Genomic DNA, 20,333 nt, shown 5'->3' with positions numbered 1-20,333 from the left:
TCTGTCTCTCACTGTTCAAATAAATCTACCATTAAAATTATAGACTGATCATTTCTTTGTCAGTGGGCAAACGTACAAAATCAGCAGGGGATCAAATACTTCTTTCCCTCACTGTACTATAGTATGATTTGTGTGAAGAGTGTTTGAATTTGTTGGGGAGTTGCAGAGATGAGAACCACTAGAGTAAGGATTTGATCAGGTAAAAGATGAACGGGTAGATGGCAATACACAGTAGTGCAGTATTTAATCAGTATTTTGAAGTAGTCAGTGGTGAGATAGCCTTCCGATCAAAAACACTGTGAAACTGTGACACGGTATAGACCCTAGTGTCTAATAAAGCGAACACCAAAGCAATACATCTAATACACACTTGTAGCAGTACCACACACACTGCCATGTCACAGTCAGCACTGTTCTGAGAATGATCCACCACCAGATAATACCTGTAGTCCTGTGGTGGTCCCTTTCCACTGATGGACAGAGTATGTGTCCCGATACAATATATACGCCTGCAAGAATTTGACATCTTTTATCCAGCTGTTTATTAGATTTGTCCTTTCACATTTCTGCAATCATCTCATAGTGTTGCAGAGATTGCTAACGGCAGAGTGTATGTGTGGGGTGGGGGTGCAGGGGTTGGGGCTTGGTGCGGACACATGTGCTTAGTGCTTTATGGGGAACAGATGCTCTTACGCTGAAAAAAAAATGGAATATGTGGTCAGTCAGATTTAATAGAACAGAGTTTACATAAAAGTATTACGTTTCTTATCAAAGCATACGTAATTGCACTGCTTTAATCTAAACTTCATTTAAAGTTTCTAATTACTAGATTGAATTATGTAATGTGAGCGCGATCAATTCCTGTAGTATTAACGTCACCAATTACATTATGAAATCTCACGAGGACAGGAACTACAGCTATCGAATTAAATGAACGCAGTTCGAACATGTGTGGTAGATTAGTGCGGTAGTAATGTGGCTGTTGCTGAACGCCAGCGACTGGGTTTGATCCTAAGCTCAGGTGAGAGTTTGATTTTATTCAGAAAACACATTATCCAATCATGTCGGCTGTACGAAAACAAAACGTGTTAATATATCACAGGTCAGTCACGTGGAACCGATGTACGCGATTCAATTAAGTAAAGTGTTTTATCTCTTTTTTTTTTCAGTGTATGGTGATGAGAACACATTCCAGATACTGACCCAGGAAGAATTTCAGCAATCAATCACTCAAAACATAAATAAAAAAATACTATATCCGAACCAATCAGTGTATGACAAAATACTGGCCGTCATTTGGTGATTGTAGTTTTCTAAACAGGAAGCATTACAGCTTCTAGAACAAGATACACTGTTGCAGCTTATCCAATCACATGCATTAAATGATTTACCTGAAGGAAAACGAAAGTTTTCACAGCTCAGATGTTTTTGCTTGGTTGTTTGTTTTGTGATTTGCTTTTTTTTTTTCATTTCAGTTACCCTCTCTGGTCTGATTAATGAAGTGACGACTTGGCTTGTAAAAAAAAAAAGTTGACAGCGAAAACAGTTTGGTTAAAGAAGGCTGGTCAGAGAAGTATGCGTTTATTTTCCACTTCAATTTCAAAACAGATGTCACTCATGGATAAGCAGGGAGCTACAGTGGCTTAGTGCCTCACACCTCCGGCGTGGTGGGTTCGAATCCCACCTCCGCCCTGCGTGAACAGAGTTTACATGTTCTTCATGGGTGCTTCAGGGGTTTCCTCTGGGTACTCCAGTTCCCTCCCCCAGTCCAAAGAGATGCGTTGTAGGCTGATTGGCATTTCCAAATTGTCTGTAGTGTGTGAATGTATGTGCGATTGTGCCCTGTACTGGGTTAGCACCCATGTGGAGACATCTGTTTCACCTTCCTTTTTTCTTTCTTTTTTTAAAATTAATTTATTATTATTATTTTTATTATTTTTTTTATTTTTTTACAAAAATTACAGGTTTAAATTGTTTTAATGCAGGCGTATAGCATTCTTCAGCTTAAGTAATGCACGTGGAAATAGATCACAAACATAGAAGTACAAGAAGTGTGCGTGTGTGTGCATGTGTGTGCATGTGTGTGTGTGTTTGTGCATGTGTGTGTGTGTGTGTGTGTGCGCGTGTGTGTGTGTGTGTGTTGCTGAGTGTGTGTGTAGTTGAGTGTGTGTGTAGCTGAGTGGACATGAGGAGTTACCTCACTGTGAGAGAATGTGTGATTTATATCATCCTGTCCTGCCCATTAGTCCAACACCACACACACACACACACACACACACACACACACACACACACACACACAAGCAAACACAAGCTCACACGCACACACAAGCACACACGTGCGTGCACAGTTGTTCAGTTTTCCTCCGCAAGTCGTACACAATATGCCTCTCTGCAGAAGAACAGTCTTGGAATCCGAGAACATGAAAAGGATAAATAAATAAATAAACAAATAAAACAAATAAAATGCAATAAGATTCATAGTACTGTTTACATAAAAAAAAAAAACAAGTTATCCAATTGTGCTATAGATTTGATAATTATTACTAATATGAGATGAATAAAATAAATGTAAAGGAATTTATGCCAGTGCACCAAAGGAATGCTGTGAAAATGCTTGCAATGTTTTCACTTACTGCCACCTAGTGGTTGTCAAAACAGTTCCAGAAAGGGTTAATGGATCTGCATGTGGAGGTTTAATAACTGTAATAAATAAATTATAAAAGGTGGGTAAATGTGGACTTTTGCACTGTATTGTGTGTGTGTGTGTGTGTGTGTGTGTGTGTGTGTGTGTGTGCACGTGTGTGTGATGTTTGTGAGTGTCTAAGAGAATGGAGCGAAAGGAAGAAAGAGACAGAATGGGCCTGAGGTCTCTACACATCTAATATCTGTGTGTGTGTGTGTGTGTGTGTGTGTGTGTGTATGTGTGTATGTGTGTGTGTGAGTGTGTGATTGTCAGTGAGCTGAAGGTAGGATGGTAAATTCGCTGGCCAAGCTCCAAGAGGCATTGTCATTGCATCTGTGTACAGGATGTGCTGCACACCCTCAAGATCTCCTCCACCCAAATTAGCTGCTCACTCTCTCTCTCTCTCCCTCTGTCTCTCTCCCTCTCTTTCTCTCTATGTCTTTCTCTCACCTTGTCCAAAGCCCCTCAATTAAGCTTGGAACTGGAACACCTCCATTAGTGACAAAGAAGGAAACCTGTGTCTCACTTCACCATACCTTTGTTGCTGTTGTTTTTGTTGTTGTTGTTGTTTTTCTTTTCCCCTCTGATGAATGCATTTCTGCTTAACTGCAGCATGTATGAATGGATTCTGCCCTGAGTGTCACATTACACCTGTCTTTGATAGACTGGGATGAAAGAGAAGCTGCTGCGAATGCGATTGGCCACCAGACTCTGTGCTGCACTTGCTTTTCATGGAGCATTTCACTGCATTGCTCATTTACCTCCATTACTTTACTTTTCACACTATGGATCAATGTTGAGACATGGCTTTTATAAATATGAATAAACATTACATAAGGAAGGGGCACGGTGGCTTAGTAGTTTGCATGTGTGCCTCGCCTCCCAGCTCCGCCCTGTGTGCGCAGAGTTTGCATGTTCTCCCCCTGCTTCGGGGGTTACCTCCAGGTACTCCGGTTTCCTCCCCCAGTCCAAAGACATGCATTATAGGCTGATTGGCATTTCCAAATTGTCCGTAGTGTGTGAACGTGTATGCGATTATGCCCTGCGATGAACTGGCAACCCTCCAGGCTCCATGCTTCCCACAGCCCTGTGTAGGATAAACGGTACAGAAAATTGATGGATGGTTGGACGGATGGCGTTACATAAGGAATGTAAGAAAATGAGAATACAAAAACAATGATGTGGTGCTGTACTGCAGGCGGACATGAAGTAAAGTTACTGTTTCCACCCTGAAGTTGATTATTTTCCTACAACCACACATTCCGGCGTGTTTTATTTATCTTATACCACAGCAATTTCCCAATGATTACCATTTCTATTTATTAAAGAATGACTCTTTTGACCTTTTATCCCTTTATAATGTAGATAAACGACTTTGCTCCTGTTATCACTTACATCATAACCTTTGTAAACAGCCTTTCTTTCATTCTCTTTTGACGATAATAAGACAAAAATACCCCCCCCCCCTCTCTCTCGCCCTCTCGCTCTCTCGCTCTCTTTTTTTCTCTCAAAAAAAAATCCCAGCTTAGCATTTTTGTAGAGAAACCATAAACTCAAACTCCTCCTACGACTTTCCCCAGCTAAGCACCGTGACTGTTACAAAGGGCTGACACCCGTGACTCCTTCCATAAATGTTAAATAAATGTCTCCTTTATTAAGGTCGCTTTGTTAAGCAACAATACTTTTTTTTTTTCTAAAATGTTTATCATTAGTCTTAGATTACAGTACGTGTTGCATCAGCCATACAAGTCCCTGTAAATTTGCTGTTACTATAGAAACGATAACGTATTAGGAAAAAGCACATTAATATTTATCTGGCGTTCACGTTAAGACCGGATGTACTGTCTTCTTGACTACCTTCTGGCCAATCAGATTTGAGAATTCAACTGGGGCGTGGTATAAATCATGTTATTCATAATATTCATGTAACTTCTGTTGTCTCATAAAGGAGTTTATAGAGAATTAAAGTTCTAAAGCATAGCACCGTCATTCAGAAGGATAGTCTGCATTACAATTTTAACATGAAATGTTCCATCCGTCCATCCATCAATCTTCTACCGCTTACTCCTTCATCAGGGTCGCTGGGGAACCTGGAGCCAATCCCAGGGAACATCAGGCACAAGGCGGGGTACACCCTGGACAGGGTCATGAAATGTTCCAAAGTTTAAAAAATATACAGTACTAAGGGAATATTTTTTTTTTCGATTTAGCCCTTGCTTCATCTCTACTTAAAGCGAGTGATGCAGCAGCGCTTTAGTCCTTTAGTCTGTCCAGCTCTCTCACCTCCTCATCATGCTACTACTGCCGATGCGCTTGCCAATCACGCTTGCCATCGAATAGATTTTTGACTAGGCAAGCAACTGCATCGTAAACGTCCAGTAGATGCATTGCATTCTGGTACCTCGAATCCATATATCTCCACTAATTCTATGTTAAATTTCATTGCATAATGTTGCACTTTGCTGGGAAAAAATCGTAAGTCATAAAAGAAGCTCTTATCGCTTACATTTGAGAGAGGGGAATTTTTTTCCCCCTCCTATTAAAAGCCATTATAACTGCGCTAGAAACATCACTTTGTGACATCAGAGAGGCTCAGCGCTTCTACCTTCACACAGGAGTAATGAATCTACAGCACCAAGCAGAAAAATTAGCCCCAGAATCACTAAGCACATCACAAGTATTTCAATATAACCATGTTTTTGGGTGGAGGGTTGATTTTAGTACTCCAAGCCCAAAAACATATTAGATTAGATTAGATTAGATCAAGATTTTTCCAATAAAAATGAGTTAATTGATAACGTTTTGTACACTCATCTAAGGCTGACCAAAAGCCATGTTGTGTACTTGTATGAGTGAGTTATGCCAGAGATTCTGTCCCAACCACAGTCAGTTGGAGCATGCAGTAAGCGCACTAATTATATAAGTAGACCTGGATTTCTGCAGCAGCGAAGCGTGTCACGCACAACACACATACACACACACACACACAATACACAACACAAGCAGACACACACATAGCCCAGCTCCTTTGTTGATCCCGTAGAACAGCTACACCCTGTCCTTCTACAAACACACACAAACACACACCCAAACACAGCCGTCTGTCCAGCGTAGGATCCCTTTAGCCTGTGAGTGCAGCAGCAGCCGCATATTTGTGTGGTGAGTAAGGAATGTGGTTACATGCCTTACACATGAGCTATTACTGAACACTGGTCTCAGTGGAGCACACAGCCTGTGAGCTCATTCAGAGAGCAAGAGAGAGAGAGAGCAAGAGAGAGAGAGAGAGAGAGGGGGTGGGAGGGACGGATGGATAGAGAGAGAGTGCGAGAGAGAGAGAAAGAGAGAGGGAGGGAGGAGGTTCAACAATAGACGGAGCACACTTTCAGTTCAACTCAGTTTGGAACAGATAGTGAGCAGTGCAGCTCCATCACACAGCTACTGAACACACACTCTTCCATCTTCAGCCGGAGAACTCCTAAACATCAAGGTTTAACCTGCACCTTAGTGGACTGAGAGAAGGTCCATCAGAGGTTTAGGTTCCTTAGTGCTGAGTGGAAGTGAGTGCACTGCCGTGCAGCTCGGTGGCTGGATGCCGGTGGACGTGGTGATCGCTCCCCCGCTGTGGACAGACATGCACGAGAGCGAGATGAAGCTGAAAATGCGAGTGCGGCGCATCAAAGACGGGCGCGACCTCCGAGGTGGGTGAGAGCACGGGGCGAGAGAGAGGGAATGAGGAGGTGAGGCAAGGAGCGTGTGATGGAATGAAGGAGTGAGTGAGCGAGTGACTGAGTGAGTGAGTGAGTGAGTGATCGGGTGATTGACAAGCAAACTGTGCAAGTGGGTGAGTGAATGAATAAGGAAGTGAGTGAGGAAGTGAATGTGTGAGCAAGCGATTGAATATGGAAATTGGAGTTAATGAGTGAGTGCATGAGTGAGTGAGTAAGGAAGTGAGTGAGGAAGTTAATGAGTGAGTGAATAAGGAAGTAGGTGAGGAAGTTAATGCGTGAGCGAGTGAGCTAGTGAGTGAGTGAATGAGTGGACAAGGAAGTTGATGAGGAAGTTAAAGTGAGTGAGTGAGTGAGTGAGTGCATGAGTAAGGGAGTTGGTGAGGAAGTTAAAGTGAGTGAGTGAATAAGGGAGTTAGTGAGGAAGTTACAGTAAACTGAGCAAGTGAGTGAGTGAGTGAGTGAGTGAGGAAGTTAAAGTGAATGAGTGAGTGAGTGAGGAAGTTAAAGTGAGTGAATGAGTGAGTGAGTGAGGAAGTTAGAGTGAGTGAGTGAGTGAGTGAGTGAGGAAGTTAAAGTGAGTGAGTGAGTGAGTGAGGAAGTTAAAGTGAGTGAGTGAGTGAGTGAGTGAGTGAGGAAGTTAAAGTGAGTGAGTGAGTGAGTGAGGAAGTTAAAGTGAGTGATTGAGTGAGTGAGGAAGTTAAAGTGAGTGAGTGAGTGAGGAAGTTAAAGTGAGTGAGTGAGTGAGTGAGGAAGTTAAAGTGAGTGAGTAGGTGAATGAGTGAGTGAGTGAGTGAGGAAGTTAAAGTGAGTGAGTCAGGAAGTTAAAGTGGGTGAGTGAGTGAGTGAGGAAATTAAAGTGAGTGAGTGAGTGAGTGAGTGAGTGAGGAAATTAAAGTGAGTGAGTGAGTGAGTGAGGAAATTAAAGTGAGTGAGTGAGTGAGTGAGTGAGTGAGGAAATTAAAGTGAGTGAGTGAGTGAGTGAGGAAATTAAAGTGAGTGAGTGAGTGAGTGAGTGAGGAAATTAAAGTGAGTGAGTGAGTGAGTGAGGAAATTAAAGTGAGTGAGTGAGTGAGTGAGGAAGTTAAAGTGAGTGAGTGAGTGAGTGAGTGAGGAAGTTAAAGTGAATGAGTGAGTGAGTGAGTGAGTGAGGAAGTTAAAGTGAGTGAGTGAGTGAGGAAATTAAAGTGAGTGAGTGAGTGAGTGATGGGTGAATAAGGAAGAAAGGGAGATAGTATGCAAGTGAGCAAGTGAGTGGATGAGTCAGTGGGCTTATTGAGCGAGTGAGTGAGTGAAATAGCAGCTAGTGTGGTTTTGTTGCCACTCAATTAATCCTTGATGTGTACTTTTGCAATCTGCAAAGATTGTACATGTGTAATCTCATTAGTGTCTCAGATCATGCACACACACACACACACACACACACACACACACAGTATAATACTAAACAACGGACATCTAACTCTCTCTCTAAAAAAAGTGGTTTGTGTCTATGTATCACATTCACTCCCACTTGAATGAGAGTGCAAAAGCCTCTTAGTCTCTCTTCACTCTAACAAGTGTACAAGAGGGATTACCCTGCTAATACTGACGCTAAGCTAGCACAGCCTTAATCCAGTGTGTATATACCCCTTATCTCCACATACAGAATCTGCTCACATTAGCTGTCTGGACTCTAAATGTCACATAATAACCTACGCTCTGCTTCTTTGACCATAATAAGACCATTATTTGGATTAAATGCCAGCAGCCATGGCACAAATGCACAGCTAATTCAGGTGATTGGTCACAGAAATAGTGTTTAAAGTGTACTAGTGCCGTCTCAAATGCTGGTGTAAAGGTTCGGACAGAACTCAGGTTCTGCCATGGTGTGTTTGCGCCGTTAGTGTTTTTGTCTTCTCTTTCTTCAGTCTATACACGACATCGATAAGGACATGAATTAATGAACGAAAGCAGTAGTTAATTAGAAACCGTGACATAGTGGAAGGCTGGTGATTCCTGACATGGCACAACTATCCTGGTGTCATTCTATCGGTTGCGAATGTGTCTTTACTTGCCTGAGTTGGCATGTCACCCCCACAACCATGAACATATTTAGCTCAGGGTTGTTGTAAGCGTGCACACTAGCTGCTAAGCAAAGACGTAAATACTACTGCTCTGTATTTAACACAACACCCCCCCAACTCACTCCCCTCCCAACCCCCTGCAACACCACACACACACAAACACACACACACACACACACACACGCCAAAGTCAGGACGAGAAGGGCAAGTGCATGAGATACTGTAGATTTCCATTTCCGTATCTATGGACACCCTCTTACCCCTTTAATGCCCCCGACCTCGAGTTTGCTTGAGGTTAGAATAGCATATGAATAAGTCTTTTTTTTATTGTTATTTTATTTCTTTTTTTTATGTGTATCAGACATAAACTCCACATTAAGTCTTTAGACATATGAAAACATCAAAAGGTAATGTATAATTAAATGTGTGCTCATTTGACCTGAAAAGCATTGTAAATAAAAAATAATTAATTAAAAACTATATATATATATATATATATATATATATATATATATATATATATATATATATATATATATATATACATTAAATTATATATCACTGTTTTTCACATACAATGTTTTTAGGTAAAATTGTATGTTTTTAATATTATATATAGGGTATTTAATAGTACTTTATATGCATATACATACACATATACTTATTATTATTATTATTATTATTATTATTATTATTATTATTATTATTATTATACTATTTCTTGTACTAGCAGCATGAGCAGAAAAAATAACAATAACAACAACAACAACAACAACAATAATAATAATAATAATAATAATAATAATAATAATAATAATAATAATAATAATAATTTCATTTGCAATGTGCTTTTTTTAATACCAAAAGACTATACTGTCATTGTCTTGAATAAGAAAATGTCAAAGTATCCGCATATAAAATGTCAGAGATAATGGTATTAACAGCAACAGTAGCATTCTTGATGCTCCCAATTCAATAATTACTCTAAATTCATAATAAATAGATGATAACATAATTTTGAAGTCTAATATCAAAGTATACTGAATCTAATGTAAACAATAACAAGATGCAAACTAAATGTGACAGAAGTGTTGAGTAAAAACTAGGTCAAAGTCTGGCTGTAAAACATGTAAACCGGTGTATAAAATTAGAGTTGATAAAGGAGGGCACACCTGCAGCAACTCCACGAATGCCACTGGCTGATCAAATGTGACACACTTCCAGCCAAGATAAATAGCTCCGATCATGTGTTCAGAGGTTTCTAAGTGGGTGCTCACACACCACAAATGGGACGAAATGTATCTCTGGAAGCATGTCAAGGAAAAAGCAGCGGCTCTTGATTACTTGCAAATGATGATGCATTATCTTGTGGAATATTGTCTAAACTGCATTTAAGGCAAGCTGGGGAAGTTTTTCTCCTTCTGTTGCGCTGTTCTTTTATGCGCTGGCATCTACAGTTTACAGCTGGGTCTAATCTAATTAAGTTAAAGTTTATTTCTGCTCTCTGTCTGTATCTCTCTCAGTCGGTGAGTCTCGAGTCCTGAGAAATCATAACGTAAAGCTAGCAGGCTAGTCCTGCAATGGTAAAACCAGGTATTAGCCAAAATTGGTCTGGTGCAATTAGTTAGTGAGTGTGTGTGTGTGTGTGTGTGTGTGTGTGTGTGTGTGTGTGTGTGTGTGTGTGTGTGTTGTGCACAGCAACTCAGAGACAGGCCACCCATGTCTTGAGCAATGATGTCATACTGCTTGGCAGTTGCTTTTAATAGTCAGAAACACACAGGCCTTGAACTGAGCTTTTAAAGGGCCAGACATACAGCTGGAATAATGGGTCAAGACTCTTGCACCTTACCTCAATTTATACACTTCCTTCCAGGCATCCTGTCTGCTAGAGCAGGTATGCCAAGGTGACTAGTGAAGATGTTTCACACTTGTCCATGAGAGGAGCATTACAGATTCCCTTTACTAAGAACTGATGAAGCCCATTTTTATGATTACACCATAAACCCTGACCTACACCCTGTCCACGGTGTACCCCGCCTTGTGCCCGATGCTCCCTGGGATAGGCTCCAGGTTTCCCCGTGACCCTGAAAAGGATAAAGCGGTATAGAAGATGGATGGATGGATGGATGGACCCTGACCTACTTCTAAATCCATCTATTTTCGATACCATTTATCCTACAAAGAGTCGTGGGGGAGCCTCGGGAACTCAGGGCAGGGGACACATCAAAGGGCACAAGTGCACACTTCATATACTACGGACAATTTGGAAATGCTAATCAGCCTACAACACTCAGGGAGGAAACCAGAGTACCTAGAGGAAACCCTGAAGCATGGAGCGAGCATGCAAGCTCTGTGCACGAAGGGCGGAGACAGGATTCAAAACCCAAACCCTGGAGGTGTTAGGCAAACGTGCTAACCACTAATCCACCATGCCTGCCCCCACCTACCTGCACTCGACATTTGAAATGATCTAGATAACTCAAACACCTCCACAGATGCATTCACACACTTTCTAGCTCACCAACCACTGTGGTCTGTTGCTAGTTGTTTTCCAAATTAGGTAGCCAATCAGCACTTTCACTTGCAGTTAAGTAGAAAAACAACAACAGCAACAAAAACAACAACAAAAATGAAAAGCAGTTTTAAAATAAGCTGTACCAAATAAAAGTAATGTGTTAATTTTTAGCTTGTCAACTTGTTTGCTCAGTTAGAATAGTGGTAAAATTGGGAAAGACATGTCTACTAATAATAACATTAATAATAATAATAATAATAATAATAATAATAATAATAATAATAATACACGAAGTGGTCTGAACCTTCAACACATCCAATGCACATTTTTATGCAGAAATTGCATCAATTGAATTAAAATATCACTAATAGATGACAATTACAAACAAGGGACTAGATGAAGATGAAGCCGGTACACTGGCGTTCCATACATATCGGAGATTTCCAATCCGTCTAAACAAATGAATCATTTTATAGCCACAAGTCTTTTATAAGATTAGTCAGGACACTGATGGGTTTCTGTGTATAGAGTATCATGACCCTGTGTTTAGCTGCTGGGAGCATTGTGATGGGAAAGGAGAGGGGTTTGAGCCCCCTGGTGGGCAAACAATTCACACTTCTCCAAAATAACATTGGTACAGAGATAAAACAGACGGCACAATGAAAGCTTTTTTGATAGTAAAACACAGTATACAACTACAACAATAAAATTATAATATTTAAATGTAGTAGGCTAGGGGAAAAAAATACTTATCACAAATAAAATTCAATGCTGCACCTCCAAAACAGGCAAAAATTTAAAAATTTTGGCCTCTGGAAAAAAAAACAAGAAGAAAATTTTTGTTTTTGAATTAAACCAATCAAATGCCAATATAACTCAATTCCATTGCAATATATTGACATGTTTATTTCTTTAAACTCATGACCTTCTAGTGCAATAGTGCACACGTTTTTTTTTTTTTTTCGTCTGGATTCTTGGAAAACGTGCTTCCATTATCAAAGGACAGTACTTTTTCAAACACACTTTTCACCTTTACACCACCTTGAGGTTTTTCGCAGCAGCTTGCGAACCTGTAGCTGAAGAGTGAGCAGCTTTGTGTGTGGTGACTGAGGTTTGCGTAACACTCAGGCACTCTGTGACAGGACCTGTCATGATGGCATTCGTGAGTCACATCCATGAGGCTGATTACGCATAGTGAAATGGGTCTCTGTGCTCTAACTCGCTCATTATCTAGATTTCAGGATGGCCTTGCTGAGTGATGTCATGTGAAACATAGCCCCTTGATTAGGTAAAAAAAAAAGTGCGTAACAGCTAATGTGTATGTTGAATTGCTAAAAAAAAAAAAAAAAAAGCGGTGAATGAAACTCTGAGGCACGATGTCAGGCTTCAGCTTGTTCTCGTTTTCTCCCCCAGTCACATGTATCTGCTTACTAAACCTTACCTCATACACATGAGCTCATCTTTTCTTTCATGCTTAATTGCCTGCTTGTCCTACTGTTTCAATCTATCTCATTCTTTTCTGCCTTTGTTTCATTATCCAGTCACTGTTTAAACACCTTCCCACCCAGCTGTACTCATAAGAGTCTATCTGTGTGGGCTTGTTTGGCGTGAGTGTGTGTTTGTGCTTGTACATATGTCTGCAAGTGTGAGATGAATGATCGAGAGACAGGCTGAAGCTCTTAACCTGAAACGATGATGTCACAGCTGCCGCTCGCCAGCCTTACTTGGAAATTCAGCGAACGCTTTCCAGATTTTGCAAGATTCCAAAACACCATTGATAAATCAACAGTTATGCTAACATCTTCTTCTTTTCATCCACTTATCTTCCTTGTTTCCTTACACACTAAATAAGGACATTGGAAATTTGAACGTGCACATTAGCTCAGGGCTAATTTGGTGCCGTGTTTAGATATGATGTAATGCATCGCTTAAGAAAGCGTGGAGGCCGAACAGGCTTTATTAGTGCTGCAAGATCCAAAAATACACCAATGTAGGTTGTGAAATTGACTGGCTCTAGGCGGATCATTGGTGTCAGAGTGCAGTCCACACATGGCCATTTGTATTTGGTGTATTTAACGTTGTTAACTTGATCGTTTTGAGATAAAGATCCGACTAGTTTGGACGCATGTGCGTTTGAGTGAATAAAATAGTTTCTATGTGTGTATGTGTGTGTGTTAGGGAGCATGCCCTTGGCCCATGGTTGGGTGGTTTGTTCTCGTGGTCCACTTCATTCCCACAGTGTGACGCTGGACTCTAAGAGGAGATGAGATCATGCAGGAAGCAAGAGAGCAAGAGAACGGAGAACCAGACACTGACACCATATTTGGTCTCTTAAAGGGCCAGACTTCCAATTTCACCATTCCCACCAGATTTCTCATTCCTCCTCTACACTGTGAAAGAAATGCTGGTGTCATTTCTCAAAGTACAATCTACTGCTGACTATGGAGTTATTTTGAATTATTGCTAAAGCTCAGATGTTGACATTTGACAATTGACATTTGGTCCACGAGCCAAGATGACTAAAAAGAATGTAGTCTTTCATTCTCCATGGAGGTTCATGTTCTCTAACTCTGCGTCTGTTAGTCTACTTAGCGTCCCCTTGGACTGGCAGGATGCGGAAGCTCGGCTGTGTGCATGGAGCCGATGTTGAGCTCTCGTTTGATTTTATGTGTTCGGATGTTAGGAAAGCCCCTTCATTGTTACTGTACAACAATAATACAGCGTCTACTTTGGCCTACCAATACATGTACCCAAGTTGCATACTGGATTTTATAATCATGTTAATGGATAATGTTGTTCTAACCACGTTTTCTCTCTTTATATCTCTTTTTAGGAGGCTTCGCAGCCTTCTCTTCATGCTTCCCGGATGTCTGTGAGAGTAAGCCGCCACCTTATCTTCCCCTCAGTCTGTCTCAGCCGTGCCTACCTGTATCAAACCTGGGCCCGACTCGAATACTGCCTCACCTCTACTTGGGCTCACAGAAAGATGTCCTTAATAAGGTAAGATGTGGACACTACTCGATTAGCAAGCAGTAACAGATTTTAGCTCATCATGCATTGCCTAGCATCATAGCATCCCTATTATTAGAAGGCAGTCCCATCAAAACAACACAAAAGGAAAAATGAACAAATTTTTACATTGTACCACCTCATACTCCTCCAATGAGGCGCTTCACTGTACCCATGAATGCCTGCCAACTGTTTTTCTTCTTACATTATTTCTTTCTATTTCCTGTTCTTTTTTTTTTTTTGGCAGTTTCTAAATATAATACACTACTACACTGCATCAAGTAAGCTAGCGCAAACAAAAATCAAAGTCAATATAGTCAACTGACTAGAAATTAGATACTGTGCATCCTCAAAACGTCTTCTCCAATTGCCCCAGAAATATGCAGACTAATGGTAAATACTGCAATAAACCCTGATTTAACATCCATTCACACACACACACACACACACACACACACACACACACACACAAATAAACCTATGAATGGCTTATCTAACAAGTTGTGTAGTCGCCTTTTGTTGTGATACCTCGACTTCCATTTAAAGCTGTTTTATTTGCAGATCTCTGAACTAAATCTTAAATATCAAAGACATATTTGATATATTGGTGTTTAAGCTTGAGGGCATTGTTGCTCATCAGTAAATCATTTATGCATTGTGAATATTCTGTTATTCTGAGCATGAATTTGACTTGCAGTGAAAGGAAATACCATCAACCATCAAAACAAGCATTTTTAGCTGACATCTCTAGCAAAGTATTTTGTCTTGGCATTCCATCATTGTGTATCATATCATACAGTGAAAGAGATAAGGGACATTTGTAGGATCCAAGATAATCTTCCCAGATCAGATTTTCCATTCAGTCTAGCATTTTTTCCCCCTCAGGAAATATGCCGTTATGTAGAACTGATGTCTAGATCTGGTTGTTTAAACAGGAACTGATGGCGCAGAATGGGATCGGTTACGTCCTGAATGCCAGCAACACATGTCCAAAGCCAGACTTCATCAGTGAGAACCACTTCCTGCGCATTCCCGTCAACGACAGCTACTGTGAAAAGCTGCTGCCCTGGCTGGAGAAAACCAATGAATTCATTGGTAAGAATATTCTCCCCCAGAATATTACCACATGGCTTGCTGATGCCACACAGAGGTTCAAGCTTGACTGAGTCAACCCAGAATAGCTCAACATTTCTGCTTAGAGTAATGACCAAAGGTTAGGATTATGGTAGGACTTTATAGGAGGTCTGGCTGATGTCAGCACTTGAGCTGGTCTGAAATCATAAACCTAGTGCTGTAGTAGCATTTCTGGTTCTGACCGCTTTTCCTTGTCCTTCTATTTCCTTTCTTGTCCAGACAAAGCCAAAGTGTCAAACTGTAGAGTCATCGTCCACTGTCTGGCTGGAATTTCTCGATCTGCAACCATTGCCATTGCTTACATCATGAAAACAATGGGGTTGTCATCGGATGATGCCTACAGGTAAATAAGTCTGGTTATGCTAGTTGCGCCATGCTTCATGTTTATTTAGTGTTTACACAGCAAATGACAGACCAAAACCTGACAAGATTTGCTAAAATTTTGGACGCATAACCCTTAAATATGTATAACAGAAATATTGACATCAGAAATTATGGACCAGGCATTTTCAAGCAGATGAACACACTAAGCAAACATGGTGAAAGGGATCTTGAGGAGTCATGATTAGGAACCACTAACTTGAAGGAAATAAAAGCAACAAATCATGTTTTCTTTACTTCCCCTAGGTTTGTGAAAGATCGTCGGCCCTCGATATCTCCTAACTTCAATTTCCTTGGGCAACTCCTGGAGTTTGAGCGAGACTTAAAGCTCAAGATGACCTTAACCTGCAACCCTCTGAGGTCAACAACTCACCATCCTGAGGTCCCAGAGGTCAACATAGAGACTGTAGAAAAGAGCAAAGAGAAAAGCCACTCCCATCAAAGAATGCAGGAAACTATGATATTAAATGTCAAGCCACCCTCACCTACCTCACTACGAAAAGACCTAAGCAGCCTTCATCTCTCCGCAGACCAAATTCTCCACAACAACCAGCTCAAATGTTCCTTCCAGCTCGACATCAAATCTGTCTACTCATCAAACCAGCATCTCCGAACCCCCCCAAATGCCTTGCAATCAGACTCAGAAACCATGCCCAAGCTTTTCAAACTTGACAGTCCAAAAGGCACCGGCAAAATGTGCTCGTATTCTCCATCCCAAGAAACCCCAAGGAGCCCCAAGCAAGAGTTGTGGCGATCATCAGTAAGAGAATCTACACAGAAAGACAGTGGCACCTTTGAGAGGTTATCGACCACAACTCTGTCTCTCAACCTCAACCTGAATCGGCAAGTTCCAGTTGTTCAAGATCCTGTTCGTAATGCCAATGTCAAATCGTCTTCATTCCTCAGCTTGCCCCTGACTACATCTTCCGTTTGGACCAAGCACAGAGGTGTGACTCAAGCCACGACGCCTGGCACACCCACTGAAGACCACCCGTGGTTCTTCAATTCAGATCTGGACTCTTCAGGGGCGGGTTCTGGGAGCTCTGTGAGGTTTGGAAGTGCTCCCGGTGCCAGTGTGATGCAAGTGGAGACACAGTTCAAACGGAGAAGCTGCCAGATGGAGTTTGAGGAGAGCATAAGCACTACAAGAAGCAGTGAGGACTTAGGAAAGCTTGGGAAGCAGTCTAGCTTTTCAGGCAGTATGGAGGTCATTAAGGTGTTATGACAGAGAGCCTGAACTTACATTGGCCATCTTAAAGCCTCTCTTGTTTAAGAGACGGAGAAAGAGGACAGATAATTTATTACAGAGATTTATTTGCAAAACTCTGTACTGAGAGAGCTCAATGTTTGGAGGTGAATCTCAGAAAAGACATGTTGCATGCATACTTGCATGCACACATTAGCCCATGCATTATGTTCTCCAAAGGACAGTAGACTTGAAGGCCTGAGCTCACCCTGTTGTTATGATAGAAATGATGGATGACATACTGTAAACCATACTTATGTTACAGCATGGTTATTAAAAATGCAAATGAACAGGCTATTTACATAGTGCTGGATCTATTATGACCGAGAACAAGGTTGGGGAAAAATATTTGCTGTATAACATTTATGCTACGTTGAAAAATGACGGTTAATATTTTCAGTGGTGTTACCAACTGCCTCTGTGATTTAATATTAGTTTGTGAAAGTAGACCGCATGTGTTGAGCGGTGATGAACTCTCAGCTGTACTACTGTGCACTGGGCATGCTCAGAAATGACTCGCTACCTACAGACAGACAAGCTGCATCCTAGCAGTACAAAGCTTTATGTGTATCCAGAAGTATTTGCATATGTATATATATATAACAAAAAAAAATTACATCAATTTCAATGGAGTATTTAATGTTTCATGCATTGTTGTTTTAACTTATTGTATCTGTTTCATTCTGGTAATGAGCAATAATATAATATTTGAACACTTCACCTTTGTCTCTGTTTGATTTTGGGGAAAAAACAAAAAGGAAAAAAAAAAAGAAAGAAAATAAAACTGCACATCTATTGATTTTACTATTGATTTTACATATCTTGATTTTTAACCAAGGCCCAATGTCTGGAGCAAAGAATTACAAATGAACATGAACAATATATAATATGTAACAAATTAGGTTATGTTGATCACTTCATTTTCAGTAACAGCTCTTCTTAGTATAGTAGCTTTTACATCAGTTTGTGTTAGCATAGTATAGTACAGAATAGTACATACAAGCATTTTCTGAAATGCCCCATCCACCAGACTGTATGAGAATTGCAGAGGATGTAAAATTGGTGAACATAGCTAACCAATGGTGAACTTAGCTAACATTAACTTACTATATATCTCTACTTGTGTTCAATCGTTGCATATTTCTACCTAGCTTTTGATAAACCTGAAATAGGTAGTGCATCTAATTAGTTAGAAGGCACATAGCACAGAAATAACGAAAACTGTGGTTGGTAAGAAAAATCAGGGCTGTGAGAAAACGTCCAAAATGTACACTCAGAATAAACACTTGGAGGATGATGTGAGTTTTTCCTATTGTAGGTTTTCCCAATCAGAATTTCAGTTATTTCAATATTGTGACATAGGTTTTCTTTTCGCTTCAAGCCGGGAATATACAATACCTGCTTTTAATTACGCATATACGTACACGACATGGCTCCCAGACACGCTGGCTGCTCGATTGTTAGAAATTAACATGGTTTAGTATTAATGTGATGTCACATACTCAAGTAAGACGTTACAGTAATGGCCAGGGAGGTTTCAGCCAAATATGTACCCCTAGTGAACAGGTCACAGTGTCCACTAGGGTGCAGGTTTCCAACCCTGGTCCTTGGGTACCCCCTGTCCTGCCCATTTTAGTGTTTCCTCTGCTCTAACACACCCACTCCAAGTCCAAGGAAGGGATGTTAATTAGCTTATTAGTTGAATCAGGAATGTTAGAGGAGGAAAATCTATGTGAACAATACGGCTTGTGTAACAGCTGCGTGCACACACGTATAGTGAAACTGAAGTATATTTGCAACTTTACAGGTGACATGCTGCTTCTAGTTTCCAACCCTTCATATGATTAAAGTCTTTTCTAAATATTAGCAATATTATTTATGTTCAGAAAGTATTATACTAAGAAAGTGTTTGGGATTCAATGTACAGGTACAGGGTTTCATTCATCAGCAAGCACCAATCTAGCTAGTAGCAGATGTGTAGGTTGGTTTGTGGTAAACTCCAAGCCCTAACCCTAACCCTGGGTTGGGGTGGAGTGGTGGTATTGAAGTGGGTCATTCTGCTTATATCATTTCCAAAGAAATAAGACGTATCCATCCATCCATACCGCTTATCCTACACAGTGTCGCAGGTAGCCTGAAGGCTATCCCAGGGAACTTGGCACACAAGGCAGGGGACACTCTGGACACCTATTCACACAATACAGACAATTTCGAAATGCCAAACAGCTTACAGATCAAACTGTATCATTGGACTGGTGGAGGAAACACACAGAGCGGATGCAGGATTCAAACCCCCAACCCCGGAGGTGCGAGGTAAACATGCTAACCACTAAGCCACCATGCCCTTCACTTCATGCTCATATATATAATAAACAACAAACCAAAAGCATCGAGTGAGCGACAGTTCTGTGGGTGAAAACACCTTGTTGATAAGAGAGGTCAGAGGAAAATGGCCAGATTGGTTCGAGCTACCTGGAAGCATAGGGTAACTTATACAATCACTCTTTACAACTGTGGTGAGCAGAAAAGCACCTCAGCATGCACAAAACATCGAACCTTGAGGTGGATGGGCTACAACAGCAGAAGACCAAGTTGGGTTCCACTCCTGTCAGCCAAGAATATCTGAGCCTAACATGGACACAGACACACCCAAGCTGGACAGTTGAAGATCTGAAGAAGAAAAAAAATCACCTGGTCTTTTTCTTTTTTCATCTATACAATGGTGCTTGAAAGTTTGTGAACCCTTTATAATTTTCTGCATATCTGCATAAATATGACCTAAAACATCATCAGATTTTCACACAAGTCCTAAACATAGACAAAGAGAACCCAATTAAACAAATGAGACAGAAATATTTTACTCGTGTTTTTTTTGTTTGTTTTTTTTATCTGTGAGAGGCAAAAGTATGTGAACCTCTAGGATTAGCAGTTCATTTGAAGGTGAAATTAGAGTCAGGTGTTTTCAATCAATGGGATGACAATCAGGTGTGAGTGAGTACCCTGTTTTATTTAAAGAACAGGGCTCTATCAACGTCTGATCTCCACAGATATTCACAGTGGGGTCACACCAGATACTGAAAGCAAAGGTTCACATACTTTTGCCATTCACAGATAAGTAAATATTGGATCATTTTCCTCAATAAATAACTGACCATGTCAGTGTCCTCTTACTCTTCCCCGTACTCTTCCACCTTACGTATCCATGAGACCACAAACGGCTCGGGATTGAACTTTGTAAGCGGTGAACCCACGATGTTCAAAAACATCAGAGACGAGATGGTGGGGATGAGAAGGGATGCACGCTCTGAGCTACAAATGAGAAACCCTGCTCGCGCTCCATTTGAGATCGATATGGTATTCACAGTAGCCAACAAGTGCCTCAGTCCTTCTGGAACTTTTTGTCTATTTGAGTCCCTGTACTCCCTAAAAGCCTGAATGTCTGTACGTGGGCTGTTAACTGTATTTAATTCCAGGCAGTCAATCTCACTTTCAAAGCCATGCACAGGTTGACAACGGCTAGAGTTATCACTGCTAGTCGTGAGAACAGTCACCAAACTGCTTCATCAGTAAC

At 40.8% G+C, this 20,333-nt stretch overlaps 1 protein-coding gene across 1 annotated transcript; it reads left to right on the top strand.

Annotated features, from left to right (window-relative positions):
• Nucleotides 1–6,024: 6,024 nt before the first annotated feature.
• dusp8b (dual specificity phosphatase 8b) lies at nucleotides 6,025–17,480 on the top strand. The gene is made up of 5 exons (XM_053622633.1): nucleotides 6,025–6,384; nucleotides 13,826–13,992; nucleotides 14,937–15,096; nucleotides 15,355–15,478; nucleotides 15,763–17,480. The coding sequence occupies exons 1-5, from the start codon at nucleotides 6,276–6,278 to the stop codon at nucleotides 16,739–16,741; spliced, it is 1,539 nt and encodes a 512-aa protein (XP_053478608.1). The 5' UTR covers nucleotides 6,025–6,275; the 3' UTR covers nucleotides 16,742–17,480.
• Nucleotides 17,481–20,333: the final 2,853 nt, after the last annotated feature.

Source organism: Ictalurus furcatus, chromosome 4, assembly GCF_023375685.1.
Source record: "Ictalurus furcatus strain D&B chromosome 4, Billie_1.0, whole genome shotgun sequence".
Taxonomy (NCBI): Eukaryota; Metazoa; Chordata; class Actinopteri; order Siluriformes; family Ictaluridae; genus Ictalurus; species Ictalurus furcatus.
This window is presented reverse-complemented; position numbering and strand designations above follow the sequence as displayed.